At 38.0% G+C, this 22,675-nt stretch overlaps 1 protein-coding gene across 2 annotated transcripts in view; it reads right to left on the bottom strand.

Moving 5' to 3' along the window:
• LOC150089701 (uncharacterized) overlaps window positions 1–22,675 on the bottom strand; it is a 394,377-nt gene that overhangs the window by 216,734 nt on the left and 154,968 nt on the right. For both annotated transcript variants that reach the window (XM_090389604.1, XM_090389605.1), the window contains 2 exons: window positions 21,647–21,769; window positions 2,757–2,876 (listed from right to left, as the gene is read on the bottom strand). In XM_090389604.1, coding sequence (XP_090245730.1) covers window positions 2,757–2,876; window positions 21,647–21,769 — 243 coding nt within the window. The remainder of the gene's footprint in view (window positions 1–2,756; window positions 2,877–21,646; window positions 21,770–22,675) is intronic.

Below are 22,675 nucleotides of genomic sequence, written 5' to 3'. Positions count from 1 at the left end.
ATCGTACTTATAATAGACGTGGCAAATGACTATCACGTCTAACACTTTAGTAGTGTTCCCACAATGGGCCGGAACAGCCGAGTGGTCAAGCACAAGGTTAGGGAAGTATATGTGTTTTAGTGGTTCAAGCCCAAGCGACTACCAGATACGGAGATGTCCTTGTACTCTCTTTTTCTACCTTGTGAACTCCTGCTAGATTATGTGGTCAAACTGGAGTGCAAACAGAAAATTTATTTTGTTAAAATCGTCATTTTGTGATTCGTCATCCCTTTGCCCAGCCGAATTGTATGGTTAACTTCAGGTGTATTTGATAATTCCGCGAGAAAATCCTTTTATTGCAGCAAAAAACAAAAAAAAATTATATATCTGTTCAAGATCAGCGGAAACCGGACTCTGGACAACTGATAAAGGTTGCTACTATCAGAATGAATAATGGGTGAATGGGTTTTGTCAATTTGTTCTCCTATAACAGGAGAATAAATGGACAAAACTAAAGGGTAAGCATATCTCAGTATTTGAGAAATCATATACACCTCGACATATGTTTTCCCTCATGGCAGTAGGGGATAAAATTTTAGGACGAAAGCATCATTATCCATTGCACTTGTTGTCACCAATAATTTTCCAGTCATAAAATACCTAACTCTGTTAAGAATTAATTGACCTTCAGACGAGATGAAATCCTCTATCTTTGACAACATCAAAATAGAATAATAAACCATATTGACATCTTCCAGATATTGAAGTTCATAACGTTGCGTGAGCAATCTGGCATTAGCGCAAGAGATCAATCCATCTTATATTCTGGCAAAGTTTAGAATAATTGTAAAAAAAAAATTCGATAATAATATATGGTATGCTCAACCTTAGAATTCCTTAGTTCTTCTCGCTTATTACCAGACAGGTTCTGTTGCAACCATTCTGATAACAGATAGTCTGCGATTGGGATATCTGATTAAAAACACTAAAATCAAGAATAGGAAAATCAGTCTTCATTGAATCTTTTTGTCCAGTCTTCATTGAATCTATCTGTCTTCGTGTAGAACCACAAAGATAACGAGAAACGTTTTCGTCTGAGACAGCGAAAATGTAATTAACGTGAAAGAGATCTTAATGAGGCCTTCTTTGAAAAGAGAAGTAAATAAAATCGAAAACAAAGAAACCAAGAAGAAACGTTGCCAGTCTAGCTGCAGTACTTCGTTAAGCAGTAAAAGGTTTTGTCATAAAACAAATGTCTTGAAGAGTTCAGAAAGGTGTATTTAAATTATTGTAGTTTTTTTATTGAGCTGCATTTGTGCAAGGCAAGTAAAAAATATTCGCGAAGTTCTTCTTAAGATATTGATAATCTTATCTTATTGTACTGATATCCTATACAATAAATATGCATTTAATTAGAATTTATGCCAAGCGTGCAACATCACATGGAAACACTTTTTATTTAATGCTAATTTAAAAATAAATAATTAAATTTCAAGATGCTTTTCTTCTGAAAGAAAGAAAGAATGTTTCGATGCCTTGAAAAAATTTAATACACGATTGATCGCTTGATATAAATTTAACCATGAATATAAAAACCTGGTTATAAATTTAACTAAATAGTTTTAAATGTGTTATTAACTTGTACGTTATATTTTGCAAAGAACAAATTCTGAAAATTACCAAATTCGGCAAATTAGTAAATAAAATAACATTACATCCTTAAACCAAGATTAATGGTGATTGAAAGGCACTTTCCCACCATACAAAAACAGATTGTCTCTCCACTGTCCACGTGGAATTTCGTTAACTCCCAGGAGGATGTTCTTCAGAATGACGCATCGGCTGCGCTCAAAGTCTGCACCACTAAGACCGCCTATAAGTAGAGGAGAAGGATGGGATATATATGTCCAATTATCATGTATATATATTCTTAGAATCAGCTCTTGGTGAACTTATGCGTATAGGTTGTTTTTCCAGCACTAGAAATGCGAATGTCTTTTTAAATTATTTTGTAAATCTAGTTGAAAACTGAAAACGAATTCCTGCAAATGGAGTTGGTAAAAACTGTTAGGTAAAATCATTACGTTTACGATTTTGGAAAACCAGGGCATTTTCGGGACTTAGCTGTTATTTAAAGTTACAGAAAATGGAGGCACAGTGAAGTTGTTTTCCTTGGGATCCATGCTTGCTGTCACTTGGGTCGTCCCTATCTGCTTGGAAGATACTAGCACATCCCTGAAGCACACAGGACAGGAGAGCAAGTGGTGTCTGAAAATGGCAATGACTGTCGAATTCAACAGCCATGCCCATTTTCAGTCTCTGTAGAATGTTGCTTCGTATACGACTTTGCCCTGATATAGTCATCATCATAATCTCCTTCTTAATGCACATAAACGTAGCAAACTCAAACGGCACTGACTACTAGCTTCGCTAATGTGTTGTACCATCGCACATCAAGTTTTTCAGGAAGCTTTCTGTGGTGTCAAAAATTCGATGGTAATTTACAATCCCCTTTTGAATTTGCAAGTTGTCGTCTGAAGTTGAAGCAATAACTTACCACTGTGCTGGAAGAGCCAGAACAGTTAACTGATTGTTGACAGCAGTTGGAATTTGTTTTTGACTGCAGTACTCGGAATAAGTCGTGAAATAAATGCAATCAGGAGAATCAGGAGTGTGATCCATCCTTCCATCTGTAAAACTACAGTACAAGTTTTAGATTTTCATGTGTAATTTTGTTAGAATTTATGTAGCTTAAGGTATACAATAAATATACTTACGAAAGCATGCATGTCCATCGTTGCCCAGTTGGAAGCCGAAATTGCACATGCAGTTGTAAGATCCTGGAGTATTATGGCACACATGAGCACACCTATTACTTGTCGTGCACTCATCCACATCTAGAGGGGGAAAACGTTCACACGTTAATAGCGGTCGTGTTTCAATTAAATATACAGTATTTACAAATTCTATTACTTATAATTAGAGTTCTACCGGTATAATGGTAAAATTATAGTAACAAACATGGAGGAATATCATTAACATATCGCAGGATTACTAAATGAAGGTAGGTATACGTTACTTGTTACTTGGCTCAAGGTTTGTGTGAGTGAAACAGAAGATCGGGAAGATGTAAGACAAAAAATATCAGAAGAGATTAGTAATAGCCTTCGCCATTAAAAAAATTCATACAAGCGCATACTTAGACCATCAGTTATCTACTGATCAGTCCATATTGAAGAATATTATTCAGGCGAGGACCACAGACAAAAATGAGTTCATTTCTGTTAACATTTCCCATATATATTTAAAGTCTATCTATTAAGTCGTTCATTATCAACCAGTATTCAAAAACATCAACAAGATAGAACCATTTTCAACAGAAGTGCTCATATTCCAACCATTGTAGGTAAGTAAAATCACTAGTTTTAATCTTAAGGTTGTTTTTCCAACAGTGTTTTCTCTAACAGACTGAAAGACTAAGTTAGTAGTACAAGCATAATACCATACTGAATGTGAGCACTCGAATTTTCTTGTTTTGGAATTCACCCAAGTTAGACTATCTTTGGTTAAACTTACGTTCTTGAAAGGAATGCCCTTTACCTGCTCAATATGCATATGCGGCCTATCTACTGTAATAATGTTATGCTGTATAACCAAAGTTCTGATAAAGGAAACACACATGGTGGCTAAATAAAATATTCGAAAATTATAGTTTCTCCAACTTCATGTTGATATAAATACGAGTATGCTCCAATTTTTCTAACAAGCCCCCCCTTTTGAAAATTTGAAATCATGCTGGAAGCGATTTCTTCATATAAATCGCTTCCAGTGTAGGCAAAATTTGCTTATTTCATATTTAGCTCGAGGCTTTTAAAGAGAAAAAAAGATCGATGCGTTCACAAGTTCTCTTCGGCTTTTTTTAAAATTCAATATTGATTCATCCGTAATCCTTGCCGATACAGTAATGTGTGTGTGCGTGTGTTCTATGTGACAATAATGAATTCCATTAATAATAGCATTATCGTCATCATCATAGTTGAAAAAACATATAATAAAATTCGTATTCGATCTTAAGATTTGAGCATACACCGATGAGCCAAAACATGATGACCAGCAAGTCATTATGCAAATCGAAGCAACTGCAGGTGAACTACGGCGCGTACGCGGGTCGGGACACAGTAAAAAAAAAAAAAAAACACCTGATACTCAGCTCCATTAATCAGTGTTACTCTTGTCCTTCAGATGGGAAAGGCAGCAGACATGAGCGAGTTTGACAAAAGCCAAATTGAAATGGCCAGACGACTGGGTCAGAACATATCCGAAACGGCACGGCTGGTGGGATGCTCACGGTCAGCTGTGGTTAGTACCTACCGAAAGTGGTCCGAGGAGGGGGAACCCACGAACCGCCGGCGAGGTGTTGGACGACCACGGCTCATCGATGCTCGAGGTGAGCGAAGGCTCTCCCGGATGGTACGTGGCAACAGAAAGGAGAATGTGGCGCAACTCGACGGTAATTGAAATGCTGGTGACGGGCGTAATGTGCCACAACACACAGTACATCGAATCCTGCTGAAAATGGGGCTGCGTAGCCGCAGGCCGCTCCGAGTTCCAATTATACACAAATATGTTCCACTTATATCTAAATACCGTTATATAAAGACCGTTATATATGGTCTTTAAGTTGTACATAAGCCCAGCCTAAAGACCGAATACTCACTCCTTCTTTAATGGGAGCAAAAAGATACCCATGATCGAAATCGAACACAGTAAAGCGCGCGAATTTTATTTATAGAATTTATTGTTTACTAGAGATTTTTGAAATTTTTAACGAAAAGTAAGATGGGAAGGGGTATAAATTCATAACTGAAACATTTAGTCTAGGACCTTCATTTAGGAGAACCTTAAAAGCCTTCGTATACACCTATGGAGTTACCCTTGTTATAAATGTTCAAATACGATAAGAACTCGATAAGGCAGCTTAGGGATTGTGCCTGTTCCCAAAGAATAAGCCTAAACTAGATTTAGAAGATACAGTAAGCAGCAAGCTATGGCTGATGAGAGTTGTGGTTGTTGTTGTTTCCGCCAATTTTTGCCTATTTTTTAAGAGTCTCGCTAGAGATGCATTTGAGCAAAGGGTCATCCCGTTAAAACAGCCTGATAAATTTTATCAAGCAAAGGGCTCGGATAATTCCCAAAAATTTAACAAACGGCTCGCGCGAGCTTTCCTTCCCCCAGTCCTCTAGCAAATCCCAACTCATGAGACGTTAATATATTTTATATTGCATGTGTCCCATGGTCGGTTTTATCGATGAAAAGCCAGAGTTGGGCCAATGAACCAGATATAGATTTCAGACGTACTGGTGAGACTCTTGACAGAAAAAAGGAATGCATAGGATGCATATATATTAACAGATGATACACAAGCCTACAGTAGTAGATATAAAGTAGTCTGCAATAAATCCCCAAAGGAAGTTATGGGAATTCCAGAAGTTCATCAAAATCTAACAGGAAGCTAGAAGATTTTGTGATAATTGAGAGGAAAGTGGAAGAGAAATTGCTGAAGCTTAACATAAAAAGTTCCCCAGGAGCGTATGGATCTACCCAATTATATTAAAAGAGGCAGCAATGGAGGTAAGCAACCCCTTAGCCATATTTATCAGAGCATCTTTTGATTCAGAAGAAGTTCCTATGGATTAGAGATGTGAAAATGTACCCCCAAGTCACATAACAGATCAAAGGATAACACGAGTAATTACAGATCTGTTAGTTTAACTTCTGTTCAGGGAACATTATATAGTCACTGGTTGAAGAAGTAATGCAGGAGCATCTAGAGAGGAATGCATTTATACTGCAGTTACAGCACGGATTTGTTAAGCGGCGATCTTGTCTGACCAATCTGATTGGATACCATGATGCAGTAACAAAGGAACTGGATGCAAAAAAATAATTTTTATATCATATACTTAGATTTCAGGAAGGCTTTTTTTTTATAGTGTTCATAAAAGACTGCTGCACAAATTTGAGCAGTGTGGCTTTAAGGGAAAATTACTGTTACGAATAAAGGGATCATTGGGTAGGAGAAGATAAAGATTTATTATCAATGAGTACTGCTTTTCTTGGACAAATGTTATTAGTGCAGTCCTACAGGTTTCAGTGCAAGGGTCGTTGTTGTTTTAAATATTTATTAATGATATTTATGGAGACATTAGGCTTGACATTAGGCATGTCAAGCCTAATGTCTAAGTTTGCAGATGATACGATGGTTGATACAGTGGTTAATGACAGTAATAAAGGTATGCTACTGCAACAAGAGCTAGATAAATTAGGCAGATGGGCTGAGCAGTGACAATTGAAGTTTAACATATTGACAAATGCAAGATTCTTCATATGGCAGCAGTAATCGGTCGGAGGTTAAATTTCCATGTGGTACCAGGGTTGTGGAGAAAGAAAGAGACCCGGGGTAATTGTGTAATCAGATGCTCACTGAGCAGTGCAGGCAGGGTGCCAGGACAGACGATCAGGTTTGTAAATGATATACAAGAATTCTGTCAGTAGTACTGATAAGGGGGTAATTATCCAATTGTATAAGGCAATGGTAAGGCCACATCTTGAGCATTTTGTATACAGTCTGGAAGATTCATTTGCGGAAGGATGCTGATCTGATCTGTTGGAGCGGTGTGCAGAGAACGCAACAAGATTAGTGAGGAGAACAAAAGGGTGTTCTTTTAATATGAAAGGCTTCAGTTCTGCAAATTACAGCCTCTGGAGACTAAACACCTCCGAGGAGATCTGACTGAGGTATTTAAAACTCTGAATGGATTGAGTGAACTCCATGCCGATGGAATCCTCCTCTTGTTCAAACTAAGCAGGTGAGGGTTCGTAAATTCAAATTGAAGAAGAATGGTTGCAGGAGGTGAGGAAATTTGTCTTCAGCTAGCGGGAAACAAAACTTCCATCTGGTATTGTAAATTGAAAGAATTAGTTAAACTATTAGAGGAGATAGACAGGTGATATGGAAAATGTTGTTTCTTGGACTGATGCTAGTTTCTCGGAGAGGAGAGAAAATATGAATCCCACGCCAGACAGTAATTATTGAGGTGTGGTATGAAAAGGCCTCATAAAGTCCTTTCAGTTTAGAAGGACTCGAACTCAGATCCATTCATACTTAAGGACTTTTCCTTCGGTATGAATGGACAGCAATCGCAATTACCGAAATAAGAGAGAGGGCTTTCATCATTTCATCACTGGAAAACAGATCGTGTGATTAATTGATGATCTATTTATAAGGAAAGGAGGCAAACGAGTTTTCTGGGTTGAAGAGTTTTTATTGATCGGAATGCTACTCCGCATCTCTTCTTGTCGAGCGGTTTCAGGAAGAGAGCAGTACCACTCACCAATTCGAGATTTCTTTTTGAAAAAATTATTGAAGTAAGGGAAACTTAGTCTTAGGCAAAGTACTGTAAGTTGATGTCTTTAGCATCAGAAGAGGTCGCATGCTTTTTTCAAAGAGGCTGAAAGGTTTTCAAACATGCCAAAGCCAAAGCAAGCGACCTCTTCTGATGCTAAAGACATCAGAAGAGGTCGCTTCTGATGTCTTTTAACATCTATTGTAATTTTAAAGTGGAAAGAAAGCCTTTTAGTTTTAATAACATTTATAAAACTGAATACAATTCAGATGTTTGTGTGTGTGTTAAGCGCCAAAGAAGCTAAAGTTTTGAGGCGTCAGTGTACTGTGTCTGTATATTGCGTGCGTCTGTTCTGTGGCCGATTTGCCTGAGACAGATTAATTCGGCCACGCTGTCAAAAAAAAAAAAAAAAATCCTCTCATTATTGACGATATTCGAACCCAAGCCTTTCCCACTGAATGTGGAGGGAATGGCGATAGCAAAAATTCGCATACTTTTAAACGGGCTGATATGAGTTTCTATATAAACGACATTTATTAATGGGAGTGACTAAATATTCAGGTCATAGGTGTCGCTAGGTGTCGTCCAGTGTGGTTCATGTGTAGTGAATGTGCTCCTGCTTCTTGAGATATTTAATGTGTTCATTGACAACCCCCCTATGTATAAATATGTGTTCTTAGAAGTTAAAGTTGTGGTGAGTTCATAGGTGATTTTTTGGTTGTTGGGACCGCGGGGTTGTGGAATTATTTGCATGAGATTATATTACAAACTGAGTAATTGATTTCATAGTCGTACATTGCATTGCATAGTGATTTTTGGTTGTTGGAACCGTGAGGTTGTGGAATAATTTGCATGAGATTATATTACAAACTGAGTAATTGATTTCATAGTCGTACATTGCATTGCATAGTGCTTATACTTATAACTCTGAAATCTCCCATAGAGATACCATTATCCCATAGACTTTGTATGGACGAAAATGGCGACTTGAAATATTCTATTTTTGAATTTTGTCATGGAAACGGAAAACATTTACTAGCGCCATCGCAGTATTTTGATTTAATGTCATATGTTCATTAGTCTTCACTTATCTTAGCACTGTATTGCTAGTTTTCTTTACGTCCATCTGCTGTGCAGAAGCTACCTGCCACCGAATTCACCTACCAAGCAAAATAAACTTATTTCGCTTTCAGGGAAGAGGATTTTAATTAACAGATCTTGTGCGTTTTTTTTTTTTTTTTTTTTTTTCCAATCCCATGGATGAAAACATACCTAGCTCTCAGAACTCTGAGTCTGAGACTATAGACTCAGATGCGAGTGCTAAATCTGCATCAGAACTCCTGTCTAAGAGTGCCAGGAGAAAACGTGCCACGATTATGTCTGATTCAGACAATGAATTCTCAGTTAAAGCTGGAAACTAGGGCCCAAAACGGACTGACGTAGATGCTGGGGAGCAGATAGCTAAGACAGCAAATGTAAAAACTGTTGGTAAAAAAGGAGAAAAGGAATTGCTAACATCTAGCTTCGGCAAAACTGGGAACTCAAAATCTGAGGGAACTAATAAAAATGTGGGCAAAGTGTACCCTAAGACAGTGATCAAAAAATGTGTTCAGATCTCCAATACTGATGAAAAGAAAAACTCTCTTACTTCGGATTTCAGTGAAGTAAAGGTATGTAAAAATCATGATGTACAGGATACCTCAAACTTAAGTTCTCTGAGTAATCAAGAAATTGTACATGAATACTCTGAAGTAGTTAAAAATCCTGAAAAGGAACAAGCTTTGCCCAAGTCTGACTTGACACAAAACACTTCTTTTGTGGAAGGATTTGATTTTTCTGAACCTCTTGACCCAACAAGGGTATATAATACAATTACAAAAATTAAAAGATCTTTAGGGGATTACTTAGCATCCGAATCGAGTAAGGTAACAAAGGTTGCCTTTAATTGTATCCAGAGTTTATGGTCAGATTTTGAGGCTGTAACTACTGCACTAATAATTGAGAATGAGCGTTTAAAAGTCAAGGCAGGGGAATTGCAAATAAGAGTAAACCTTTTTGAAAGCCTTTTTAAAGAAGATCCTAAACTTTACGTCTTATGCGGACGTTGTTAGAGAAGACACTAGAACTAGGGCACAATGTCCGGCTGATCGGACTATCCCCTCAGGAGTTATTACTAAAGAATACATAAGTGTATCTGAATCCAGAACTACAGAATATGATAAACCCAGGAACAAAAGTGCGGTCAGTAGTGATCCTAACAATATAATAATATTAAAGCCATCACCTGACAGTTCAATATCCAGTGGTCAGGACATAAAAAACAAGGTCATCGACACAATGAGAAAAGAGCACAGAAATATCAAGATTAAAAACATTACATTGTTAAGAAACAATGGTGTTCTAGTCGAAACGACGAACTATACAGATGCAAAAACCATGTGCAATTCAACAACGCTGACTGGTATTGGTCTGGCTATGGATAAACCCCGTTTGCAACGTCCCACTGTTCTAATATACAATATCCCCAAGGATTATTCCAAAGAGGACATTGTAGAGGATCTCTACATTAAAAACTTGAAAGACTTTGGCTGTAGCTTGGAAGAGGTGAGGCAAGGAACCACTTTCAGGTTCAGTTCTGGTGCAGGAAATCGTGTTACTAACTGGGTCATTGGATTAGCTCCAAAAATATACAAATATATAATGCAAAATGATCGTATTTTTCTGGGGTTCTCCTCACACAGGTTTCGTCATTTTACAGCTGTTTCTAAATGTTTTCGCTGTCTGGGGTATGGACATTCAGCGCAAAACTGTTCGCACAAAACAGTCTCGTGCGGCCATTGTGCCAATGGAGGCCACGTCTTCTCGGAATGCACGCACAAAGAGGAGCCACCAAAATGTGTCAACTGTAAGAGGAGAAATCGAGATTTTCAACATTCTGTTCGTGATAGCTGCTGTCCCGAATACATAAGAGCGGTGGAATTGACAGAACGGAGAACACAATATGAATAATACGGCTAATCCAAATCCTCTTTTGAGTGTAAATTATTCTTACCAGGGCATTAAAATCCTGCAAATTAACGGCCAAAGAGCTAGAGCAACTATGGACGAGATAAGGGTGGCGGCATTTGAGAATAAAATGGATATTATTTGTATTCAGGAACCTTATTGCTCTGCACAAATTGGAGGTAGAGCATTTAAGCTAATGGGCTTCCCAACTTCTGCAAGAATTGTGCACTCGCTTGACAGTTCGCCCAAGACAGCTATCGTCATTCTGAATAACGATTTAGTGGTCACCTCTATTTCTGGTGAGTGTTCTCAGAACGCAGTCTGTGTGCTTGTCTCCTCGAAATTTATAAATTTCTATATCGTTTCTCTCTATTGCCCGCCGTCAGAAGACTTCCAATTGGCTCTGCACAGTATAGATAGATTATGTACAAAGTTTGCCTCGAAAAACTTGATAATTTCTGGTGATGTAAATGCAAAATCCAATATGTGGCATAGCGGGTTTAATGACCCTCGTGGTTCGGCCCTGGAAGATGTTATTCTTGCTCATGGACTTACTGTTCAAAATTTGCCTAATAAACCCTACACTTTTTCGACTGTCAACGGTGAAAGCAACATTGATATTACTCTGACCTCTGTCAAAATTGATTGTTGTATCTCTCATTGGGATGTTGTCCCAGAGTTAATCAACAGTGACCACCGTGCCATAGTTTATGGTCTTCTTCCTGGGCAGCGAGTCGACGACCTTCAACTTACTGATCTTAGGAGATTTTCCATTAAGACTATTAAATGGAACAAATTTAAAGATTTTCTCTCTGCTGTCTTTACGACCGAAATGATCGAATCCCTTAATATATTAAGGGCTGAGGAGATTGTTGATTTTGTTCAAACCCAGCTGTATCTGGCCACGGATTATGCAGCGAAGAAAAAACACAACAAGACAACTCCTGTCCCTTGGTGGAACTCAGATCTTGCAAATTTAAGATCGCAAGTTCAGAACGCAAGGAAGGAATATCAAAATCACAGACATCTGTCTCAACAGGATGTTCAAGCATACAAGGATTCTTATAGAGATCTTCGAAGGAGATACCACAAAGAAATAGCTAATGCTAAAATAGATTGTTGGCAAGGATTTGTCAAACAGATTGGAAATTCAGAACCGTGGGGATTAGTTTACAAAATCTCCAGAAACAAATTAATCTGTGGAGAAGTGTACAATACAGTAAGAATAAACGGAGCAGAATCTGAGGACTGGAGCTCCACGGTACATGCTATAGTGTCAAGTCTGTTCCCTAAAGATATTCTTGAGTTGGATACATTGGAGCAAGGCAAGATACGTCTTGAAAACAGTATGTACACGGGTTCAACTGATATTGAGTGTTTTAATCTGTTGGAGTTGGGTTCTGCCATAGCTGGATTAAACAGCAAAAAATGCCCCGGAATTGACCTTGTGGAGAATCTTGTTATCGTCAAGTTTTTCAACTTTTACCCACAAGTACTGCTAAATCTCTTGAACAAATGCCTCCTGGAAGGATATTTTCCAAATCAGTGGAAATTGGCATTGCTCAAGATTCTTCACAAGACAGGGAAAAATATATCCGATCCCCGTGCTTACAGACCAATTTCCTTACTTGCTAATCTGGGAAAGTTACATGAACGTCTTCTGGCTCCCAGAATACTAAAGAAATTTGAGGAAAACCAACTATGCTCAAACTGCCAGTTTGGCTTTAAAAAAGGGAGGTCCACCGACGATGCTATTCTTACGTTGATGAACTTTATCCAGAATTCATCTTCTAAATATGTTTTGGCAATTTTTGTGGACTTTGAGGGCGCTTTCGACTCCCTCTGGTGGGAGAGTGCCCTCAGGTCTTTAAGGCTGGCTAAATGTGATAATTATGTGTACAGGGTACTGAGATCATACTTTAATGAGAGATACATTATGGTCAAGGCAAAGCATCTGTCTTACAAGGCCCAGGTTTCGAGAGGATGCCCCCAGGGGTCGGTGCTGGGGCCTCTCCTCTGGAATGCCGTACTAGATCAGTGGCTCACGAAATCACACGAGGATTCTCTAAAGGTGGCCTACGCCGATGATCTCGTGATTGCCATAGAAGGAAGGTCACGTAAGGTATTACAGGACAAAATTCAACCGATCTTAGATGATTTGGTGGCATGGGCTGACATCAACAAGCTCAAGATATCTCCGAGTAAAACAAATTTCATGACATTTAAAAACCACTTTAATTACGGAAGACCACCAAGAATTCAACTGAATGGTTTACAGATACCTTATGTTCCCCAAAACAAATATCTTGGCATAATTCTTGATGATAAATTAACCTTTCTCCCTCATGTCACCAAACTGAAGGAAAAAATTAGAAATTTTACTGCTTCGGTCATAAGAATCTCCAAAAGAGACTGGGGTTTGAATAAAAAGACCTTGAAACTATATTATAAAGCAATATTTCTGCCTATAGTTTCGTATGGAGCAGGTATTTGGCACCAGAACGTCGTTAAGGTGATAATTAAAAACAAGCTACTATCAATTCAAAGGACAATGCTTCTGGCACTAAACAATGCCCCTCGTACAGTATCAAACAATGCCCTCCAAATTCTTGGAGGAGAACTGCCTTTAGATTTGTTTATCTTATACCGTGGCATGATTTATAAACATAAGAAAGGACTGCAGGTATCCATTATGGGAATTACAACCGACCCAGTTAGTAACTTAAAGACAGAACGGAAAAGATTATGGAGTGAAATGATTAGTATTTGGCAAAGTAGATGGAATGCGTCTGTGCACGGCGAAGTCACAAAGAAGTATATTGAAAATGTTGAGTTTGCTTCTACTCAACCTTCTGTTTCGTGGTTTGCACCAAGCATGTTTACAACGTACTTATTAACAGGCCATGGATCTCTGCGGGCCAAACTTTTCGACAGAGGTTTGGAGCCGGATCCTTTTTGCACTTGTGGTCAAATGGAGGACTGGATCCATGTTTTACTGTTTTGTCCGCAATATACAGACCAACGAGTATTGCTACTTAATCAGGTTCCAAATCTAGCTGAGGACAACGTGAAAATACTAGTTGAGAACAAAACAAACTTTGAGACTTTCCAGACCTTTGCAGAATCGGTCTTTAAGAAAAGACTTCAACTAAGAACTCAAATCCAAAATCGAGTATAAATCTGACAGCTGAGCAGTTAATATAAATGTTGGTATCCCATTAAATATAAATAGGATGACTTGTCAAATATGTAAAATTGAATTGTATTACTAGGATTTAGAGTCAAAATCCTATTATCTTTTGTACATATGTAAATATTTACTTTTTTTTTTTTTTTGCTGGTTTCCAGGTTTGGGCAACCTGGGGACGGGATTGCTGGCACCCACCGGTATTGCACTATCTCCGGTGGGTGTGGGATTTGTGCCCATGGCACTTAAGGTAATAGTAGACCCAGGCTTGGCTGCTTGTGCCTGGGGGCAGGCAGCGGCTGCCTGGGTGTTGGCTGCTCCCTGATGGCAGGGTGGACATACACAAGCGATAAAAAGCTTGCTGAGTTTCTGCACCACCACAGACGTGCAAGGTGGAGATGGGCTAAGGCCTAGGAGCCACCCTTGATACAGGTAAAACACACACACACACACCCACACGTGTTCATATATAATATATTATATAGGTATAATGAGAATGATAATGCTAATGTATATAAAATTGTATATATATCTTCTCTGTAAGTTCTTGTATATAAAATGTAAAGAATTGTGTGTACAAATAAATGGAAAAAAAAAAATGGAAAGGTCATAGGGTCCAAAGGCCGCCGTAGCCTAGTGGTCAGGAGCGCGGGTGCCTAAGTACACGTGCCTTGAGTGACCGGGGTTCAAGTCCGTGACTGCTGAATACGGTGCTGTTGCTTGTATTCTGTATATCTTGTGAACTCCTCTGACCGTTTTGGTCGTCCCAGAGTATAAACAGAAAAAAAGGTCATAGGGTCCATCAGTCCAGCATTTTCTTTCCTTAATTTAAAGTCGGCGCGATTAGCACAGTGGTTATAATCACCGTCCACCCCACACTAGGAGGAAAAGGCCGGTTCAAATCCCGTCAATCAGAGGAGGCGCTTAGTGGGTTTCAGGCGTGGATATACGTTTTTCTTGGAAGCTCGGGTTTTTCGTCCTGCAAAACTAGCAAATCAACCAGAGAACACACGCAATTTATAGACATAATACACATGGGCAGAGGATTACTTCTTGGGTGGCTCTAATAAGACACTTTACTTTTTTTCCCTTAATTTGAAATCATTGACCACAAAGAGGGTAATTTCACAGTCGTTTTCAGTCGTATTCACCTTGGTATATCTTATAATTTATTCTACAGATGTACAGTATGAGTGACCAATGCAAATACATGTACCACATGTTTGTTAAATTAATGCTGGTTGGAGCCTTCACTGTTCAAAACTCATTACCGCAACTAGTTAATAAGTTAATAAGGAAATTATGTAATATGAAGATTTTTTAGCCCATAATTGTTGTTTGATTTGATATTAAGTGGGTCATCGCTGACAGATTAATAGGTAGCGTCATTGATATCTCTCTCTCTCTCTCTCTCTCTCTCTCTCTCTCTCTCTCTCTCTCTCTCTCTCTCTCTCTCTCAGTGCATGGAAAAACCCAGGTTCGATTCCTTCGCCGGCAACATCTGAGAAATGCTCCTTGTGAAGTCCATAAAGTTCTTTCTGTCTTCACAAGAGTGGTTGTTGTGTTAATTGGTCTCCGCTCGAGACCAATTAACTTCACAAGTTAATTGGTCTCGAGCGGAGGTTGCATGGTATCCGGTCCTGAAAACTTTGCGTTTTCATCATACAAACAAATAAATCCACCATAGAATATATTCGATATAGAAAACCAAGATATTAGCGTCTCACAGCCTTACTTTTCTAGGCGCGTATTTTAATTAAGCACTCTTAATTAAATTAGCTCTAATGGGTAACACGTGGATATAATCACCATCCTTCTTCACACATGATGGAAAATGCCCCTGGGTACGAATTCCGTCAATGACGCGAGGAATTTTTATGGACTTTTTCACAATATGGCAGAGTTAATCGGTCTCAGGCGAGGGTTGCATGGTTTTTTTCTCCTGGAAACCCAGGTTTTTCGTTCAGCAAACAGACAAATCGATACCTCAGAGAACGTCCCATTTATGGACAATATATTGTCACATCAGAGGCTTAATTACTTTGACGCTGTTTAACTTAATTAGATTAAAAGCAGGATTTTTTTTTCCAATTTCAGGACTGATATTTACCATCTATTAGCATGAATATTTAGGAGAAAGGAATACTTTAATGAAGTAACGTTTGGCATTATTTTATTATCTGCTCAGACTTCAACATTTATTCCGATTGTATTCTTTTATACATTACGGTTTGAAAACAATTTTTTTCTTTTTGCTTGTGCAATTTTCATCAGAAGGTTAGAAACATAAAGTCAACTCTTTATTTGACATTGGAGATATGTGAGCAATTTATCCTCGGAAATTTTATATTTTAGACTCTCCTTGCGACTGCTTTGTGTCTGCTTCGCATCACGTTTACCCCCTGACAAGAACGACTCGTATTTTGTGATCATAACTTCACGTAATGCATTGCATTTATCGTCGTTTCGAGAAGAATGATGAAAATAAGAGACGTATAAAAATTTGAGATATTTCCTTAGTCTTTTGATTGATGTGCTGGCTGGAAAGTTGAAAGGAAGATGACAGAGATAAATGACTTAAACAAAACAACGTAGAAATTTTCTTTTCTGTTTCTTTTTTAAACAAAATTGAAAGCAGAAAAATTTATCAAAAAAAAGAACGTTTATAAATGGTTATAAGTAGGAAAGAGATACTCCTGTTGCTTTAGTAGAGCGAAACGAGAGACAATCAGGGGAGTAATACAGCTAAGATATACTAAGAAAGATATATGTAAGTGATGGAGTTTACATAGGAATATATCATAGTCATAGCAAATCAACGGGAGAGAGAGAGAGAGAGAGAGAGAGAGAGAGTGTTGAAAGCTTCTTGGTAATTAAGCTAATAGAACAGATGGCTGTTCTGTCTCGAAGCGAAAACGCTTTCAAAGTATCCGGACCTTCTTGAAAAAAGTATGCCCCAAACCAAAGGTATATAATCTTGGCAAGTTTAGAGTTTATTCTTTTGCCTTCTATATTATTAATAATATAGAAGGTAAAAGTAACATAATGAGAAAAGAAATGAGTTAAAGTAAACTACTTTAACATCAAATCAAAAATTTGATTTCTTTATGAAAGACTGCTGTTCTATTAGGATTTTAGGAGCATCAGCTACTAAGGCCATATTATTCCATGTATATTGTCCATAAATTATCTATGTTCAATTTTATGTTTGCTGGATGAAAAACCCGAGTTTTCGGGAGAAAAAGCCATGCAACCCTCGCCTGAGACCGACTAACTCGGCCATGTTGTGAAAAGGGCTCAAAAATTTCCTTCCATCATCGACGGCACTTGAGCTCAGGTCTTTTCCACTCAATGTGGGGTGGATGGTGATTCTACCAAATGTGCTACCCACGAGAGCATAAAAAAAGGAATGTAATGAATTTAATGTGAACTAAATTATTAAATATGGTAATTTCATAAACGTTTATCATTACTAAAATCAATTAAAAGAAATATATCATTTTTAGAGATTAACATCAATTACATTTTTTAAGGATGTAGAGTGGTAGTTCATTTTAAGATCGCTTTAATCTTTCTTCAGTGGCGGAAAACAACGATTCCTACAGATCGATGTGATAATAAAATCTGAGTGCCAGTTAAAAGAAATTAAAGATATATTTTTGAACCAGAAATTCAAAAAATAACGTTGAATAGTACAGTGGCCAAAGTTAACTGTACTGGACTAACGCTTCACATTTCGCCCCGAATACAATAGATAACCTACGCAGAAAACTTTATACCAAATTTTCACAAGCTTTAATGGAAATATTTTGCCATTCCTCACGCAGGAAATCTTTTAATGCAGATTATGAGGTTGGCCTCCGTGACTGATTTCATATGACTCTCCATTTCATTTCACAAATGCTCAGCTGAGGTTATGATCTGGTTGTGAGCCTGCCAGTCTACTGTTAGCACGTTGTTCTCTTCAAACCAAGTCGTCATGCATTGCGCTTTATAAAAAAAAAAGCATTTTCTGTTGTCTTGCTGAAACGTATTTTGTTCTTCACTGTAAAATTCCATCAGTGCGCAGGAATTTTGATTTTCTCTTCCGCCTAAACAGCTAAAGGTATGCGGAATAAGACAGTGTCTGTAAATTGCAATTTATTATGGCCGACTTTGTCCTAGACAGACTTGACTACATGTATAGAAAACCCCTAAATTCCACCCCTCAAAGAAGAGATTTGAACATACAGACGTTTTTCACATGATGTTGAAGGTCAGTGATCATAGCCATTGCTTTACAGATAAGGAATCCTCGCAGTGGCGCAATGGATATAATCACCGTATTCTCACATGCGATGGAAAAAGTCTTGATTTGTGTTTGCGTCCTATTGCGTGGGCAGTGCGGTATTATCTATATCATATCAGGACAGTCGCCTCAATGCAAACTCAACAAAAAAAAAAAATTGGTAAAGTGGAATCATTCTTCTGGCTCACGGGAGGTTCTTTCGTCGGTCTGAAGAGGAGAATATTAGCTTCAATATGAAACAGACAAACACTGATTCATTCAGAGGACACCTTTCCATTGCTCTAAACACAGTTTCTGCGAGCAAAGTGCCATTATAATTATCGCTGAGAATTGGCTTTTGCAATCATGGGTTTGTGTGCTCAAATCGCCTACATTGACATATCTCTTTCTTATATGGCCCTTTACCTTCTGAGTGAGCAATTTTGTTCTGCTCTTGATAACTCTGAGGCCTCCCTCCTCTCTTAAAATTTCATGGTCAATCGCTTAGCATTTCAGCTGTCTCCTCTTCTTTCTTCTCATTATTATTATCATTGTTGTAGGTTATTAGGCGCATCAGCGACTTAAGTCATATTGTACCATAGATATTATGTCTATAAATTTCATTTATAACCAATGGCGCCCAAAAAAGGTCCATAAAAATTATTTTATGGGCGTCATTGGTTATTCAAATACAGGGCTTTTCCACTCAGTGTGGAGAGAAAGATGATTATACCAACTGTGCTACCCACGAGGGCTTTCTCCTTCTTCTACTTCGGCATGATCTGCCATACAGTGGACCGTAGGAACTTCAGAGGTCTCGAAATCCGTGTAATACTGAATCCTAAAATATGACACCCAACGACCCTTCCATGTTCGAGCAATTCCGGATCTGTTGGCATTTCGAAACAGAACGAGATGAATTTTCTGCAATTCAATTCATTCCATGCGCTAATATAACGTACTCTACAGCGTTAACATAGTCGATGTTTTGCAGATCTTGTGATTGTCCCATAGCTTAGTCAAGCCGATCTTCCCCATGATGGGATCGACTAAGCATCCCCCAGGAAAGCATTTATCTGATACCAAGGAACTTGTGATCAAACCATATGGCAATTTACATTGGCATACCATGCGTTTGATTATTTGTTGAAGCCGATTACAAATGGTTTCTAATTATTTGGACAGTGAATATAAATATTTGTGAATAGGCATCGTCAACAAGTGATATTGCAGAGGTATTTAACTCACGAAAATTAAATTGTTTCATTTATTTCTCACAATAGGAATTCATTTTTCTTAATTTCTTAAATTAGACGAGAACGTATTTGACCAACTATCAGAATCACGCAGAATCAACCCAAAAAATAGTAATCCTACGTTACTTCTTTATATAGTATGAACCAGAATTGTAATGCTCAATAAGTTCTACGTTGATATAAATATTTGTAAAATAATAAGAAATGTTTACCTCAATATAATACGTAGAACACTTCCGTATGATACTCTCCAGAAATTAAAACGAAAAAATCGAAAAAGTTACATTAGAGCAACAAATAATTTTTAAAAAATTTAAAAATAATTAAAAATCAATTTAACACAATAAAACTCAATTGTGTTAATAAAATAAAACTCAACTTCGCGCATGCGCGTAAAAGCCCACGAATCGAGATGAGATATGGTCGACGAACATTAACAGAATTTTTGTGTAATTTAATTTCGGCGGTTTCTGCAATTAATAATCGCGTATAATTACGTTGGACACTTAAGTATTTTGGCCTCGTTAAATAAAAAAGTACGTTTTTCGTTAACGGCGCGAAAGGCTAATTCTTACTGAACGAGAAGCACGAACTGAGGCCACATGTTGGTTAACACGAATATTCAAAGGAAACGCGTCGAACCCTGGTAAGACGAGTCGCAATCACCGCAAGAAATGTTGTATATCAGGTCATTAATTTGTGTTGCGAATGAGAAAAGGACTGAGCGATTGTTCAGTATAGAGTGTAATTTTCGTTGTGGTCTGACCACAATTTTAAATTCGTCGGCCATATCTCATCTCCGATTCGTGGGCTTTTATGGACAAATAATCCCTATTTAAGTTTCATACTCGCCCCTATTCGGTAATTTTCATTCCTGTGATCAAGACATACGGTCGAAAAGCGTTGGCAGCTTCAGGAAGGAAAATCGTTTTGCAATTTTTTCGTTAATTGCGTAAAATTGATTTTTTAAAATTATTTGTTACTCTAATGTAAGTTTTTCGATTTTTTCGTTTTAATTTCTGGAGAGTATCATACGGAAGTATTCTACGTAATATATTGAGGTAAACTTCTCTTATTATTTTCCAACATTTTATTAACGAAAACAAATATTATCAGAATATTTGTATTCCACTTTGAAGGAACTCTTTCGATATTACAATAATAGAAGGGTTGTACATATAGGAACGTGCAAAAACCTCAACCACAGCAATGATTGAGAGTCATTCCGATAACTGAATGAAGACAGAATAAGAAACTGCCCAAAATTAGTTTCTGAAGAAGGAAACGAATAAAGATAATCACTTAGTAATCGTTAAACATGAAGAGAAATAAATATACTTACATTTATAGCGAAATGTTGAGTATGTTTAGCTAGGTTACATAGACAGACAGACAGACAGACAGATTTAATAGATGTCACTGTATGGTGCAGCTTGATCATTCTGTGTTAATGTAAGAAGCAGAAGTCGATATAATTAGACTGCCGTAGGAGATGATCATAAGCAACAAGACACGGTTATGAATAAGCTTCCGTTATTGCAGTCTGACAGTAAGCCTCAGTCGGAGATTTAATACTTTACCACCAACAGAGATCCAGAAAAGTTTATCCAGAAGAAGGCTGTAATATGAAACGATTATACATTGGTACACAGAGGACGAAAGGCAGTGGTTGGCAAACTTTCATATCTACTAGAACCCCTGTGGACCGCTGACAGGCACTACGTAATACCTCCCAAGGTTATCCGATATAGAGGACTGGAAGGGGGTTATATTTGCTTAAACCTTGGGATAAGAATGGTAATGTAGTTACACGCTGATAGAAATACTGTGTTTGTGTTAATTGTACTCCTAAATATAGTTTTAACAAAGCATGGAGCTGAATTTGATACAGAACGTAAGCTCCATTAGATTAGTTCCATCATTCTTTTACCAACAACATTTTCCCTTGATAATACGAACAAGGAAGGTTTTAGTGCCCGAGTTTTAGCTTGATGGAAATAGAAAAATTGAGCCAGATTAATGGGATGCCATATTTTTGTAATTTAACCAAAGTATGTCAAAGAGATCTTTCCAAAACTGCATCCGCTAGCACCCTTAAACATCGTTTATGTGAATACATTTTTTGATGATTCCAAACACGAAAGGTATTGAAATCTATGGTACTCTAATACCGTAATGTGGGTTATGAGGTCAGAGAGTCTGCAATAACTGATACTTAACTGACACCACGTGTTCCCTACTAGTAACAAACAGGGGTGTCGTCAAAGAGGCTGCATTATTTCTCTTCCACTACTAATAATTCCACTACATGCATGTAAATTCCATTTAAGTTATTTTATTGAAGTCCAACATCCGGATTATCTATTTGGTGGAATGAGAGTGAAAAGAGATGAAGAAAAGAGCAGCTGACAGAAGATAATTGCTACATAAGTATATCCAACAGACGAAACTTCGGGGAACAAATATGTATTTCATGTAAGGGGGTGGTTTTATGAGTCAAATCAGTTCTTAAATATGCAAAAATAATAAACGAAACTAATCTTACCTTCGCAGGTTTTTCCATCTGGACCGAGGGCATATCCTGTGGGACAGCTGCAGACCGCTTTACCGCCAACTGTATCACAACGGTGAGAGCACCCTCCGTTGTTCCTACCACAGGCGTCTGCAACTGAAAAGAGAAATACGTAAGTGTCATGCGCTGCACGGCAGGCCTCAGAGTAGGTTTACATACGCTCGATAATGCACTCTCCAATTGGAAGTTTTATGCGCGGACTTTAAGACAATGAAGTGTAGTAAAAAGTTACATTATTGTAATAGACACATGGGATCATTGCTTTTTATATATATTGTAAGATGATATATGTATTGTGCTCTGAACTTTTTAATGATCAACTCGGTTTATATTTTTCATCAATGTTACAAAACTTATTACTTTACGTTAAAAGTCCAATAAAAATAATATTTTCCTCACGCGATAAGTAAACAAATATGAATGAGCTAACTCCATTGGAAGGTTTGGTTTATATTGGAATAAATGGCGAGGCAGCTGAGGTCATAAGGCGATAATACACTGAAAGGACAGAATTTATGGGATACCTGATTCCTGGACAACGCGAAGCTGTCACCCCTCTCGTTAGCGGACGAACACACCGATTGGCATGTAGCCCATAATATAATGATGACGTTATACACTGCATCACTGCATTCACGTAGGCGGTAATTCCAAGTCAGTATGGATAAATGTCGTGAGTTAACCGAGTTCGAAAGAGGAATGACAGTGGGTGCCCGACGCATCGGTCACTCTATCGTGGAGGTGGTACAGAAATTGCACTAACCCCGTTCGACAGTATCAAGAGTGTATCGGGAATACGCCATTTCCGGAACAACATCTCATTGTGGACAACACTGTGGGCAGAGAAAGGTGGTGGTGGATGAACGCGGTCGTCGACGTGTGTGTCGCATTATTTTAGCCAACCGGAGAGGGACAGTGGTACAAGTCACCGCCGACGTCAACGAGGAAGGTGCCAGCAACGTCTCCACCAAGACCATCAAAGATCATTAGCCGCAATATTCA

This window comes from Mastigoproctus giganteus, chromosome 2, assembly GCF_048544385.1.
Source record: "Mastigoproctus giganteus isolate SK-2022 chromosome 2, ASM4854438v1, whole genome shotgun sequence".
In the NCBI taxonomy this organism is placed as follows: domain Eukaryota; kingdom Metazoa; phylum Arthropoda; class Arachnida; order Uropygi; family Thelyphonidae; genus Mastigoproctus; species Mastigoproctus giganteus.
The sequence above is the reverse complement of the archived record's forward strand: the minus strand, read 5'-3'. Positions and strand labels throughout refer to the sequence as shown.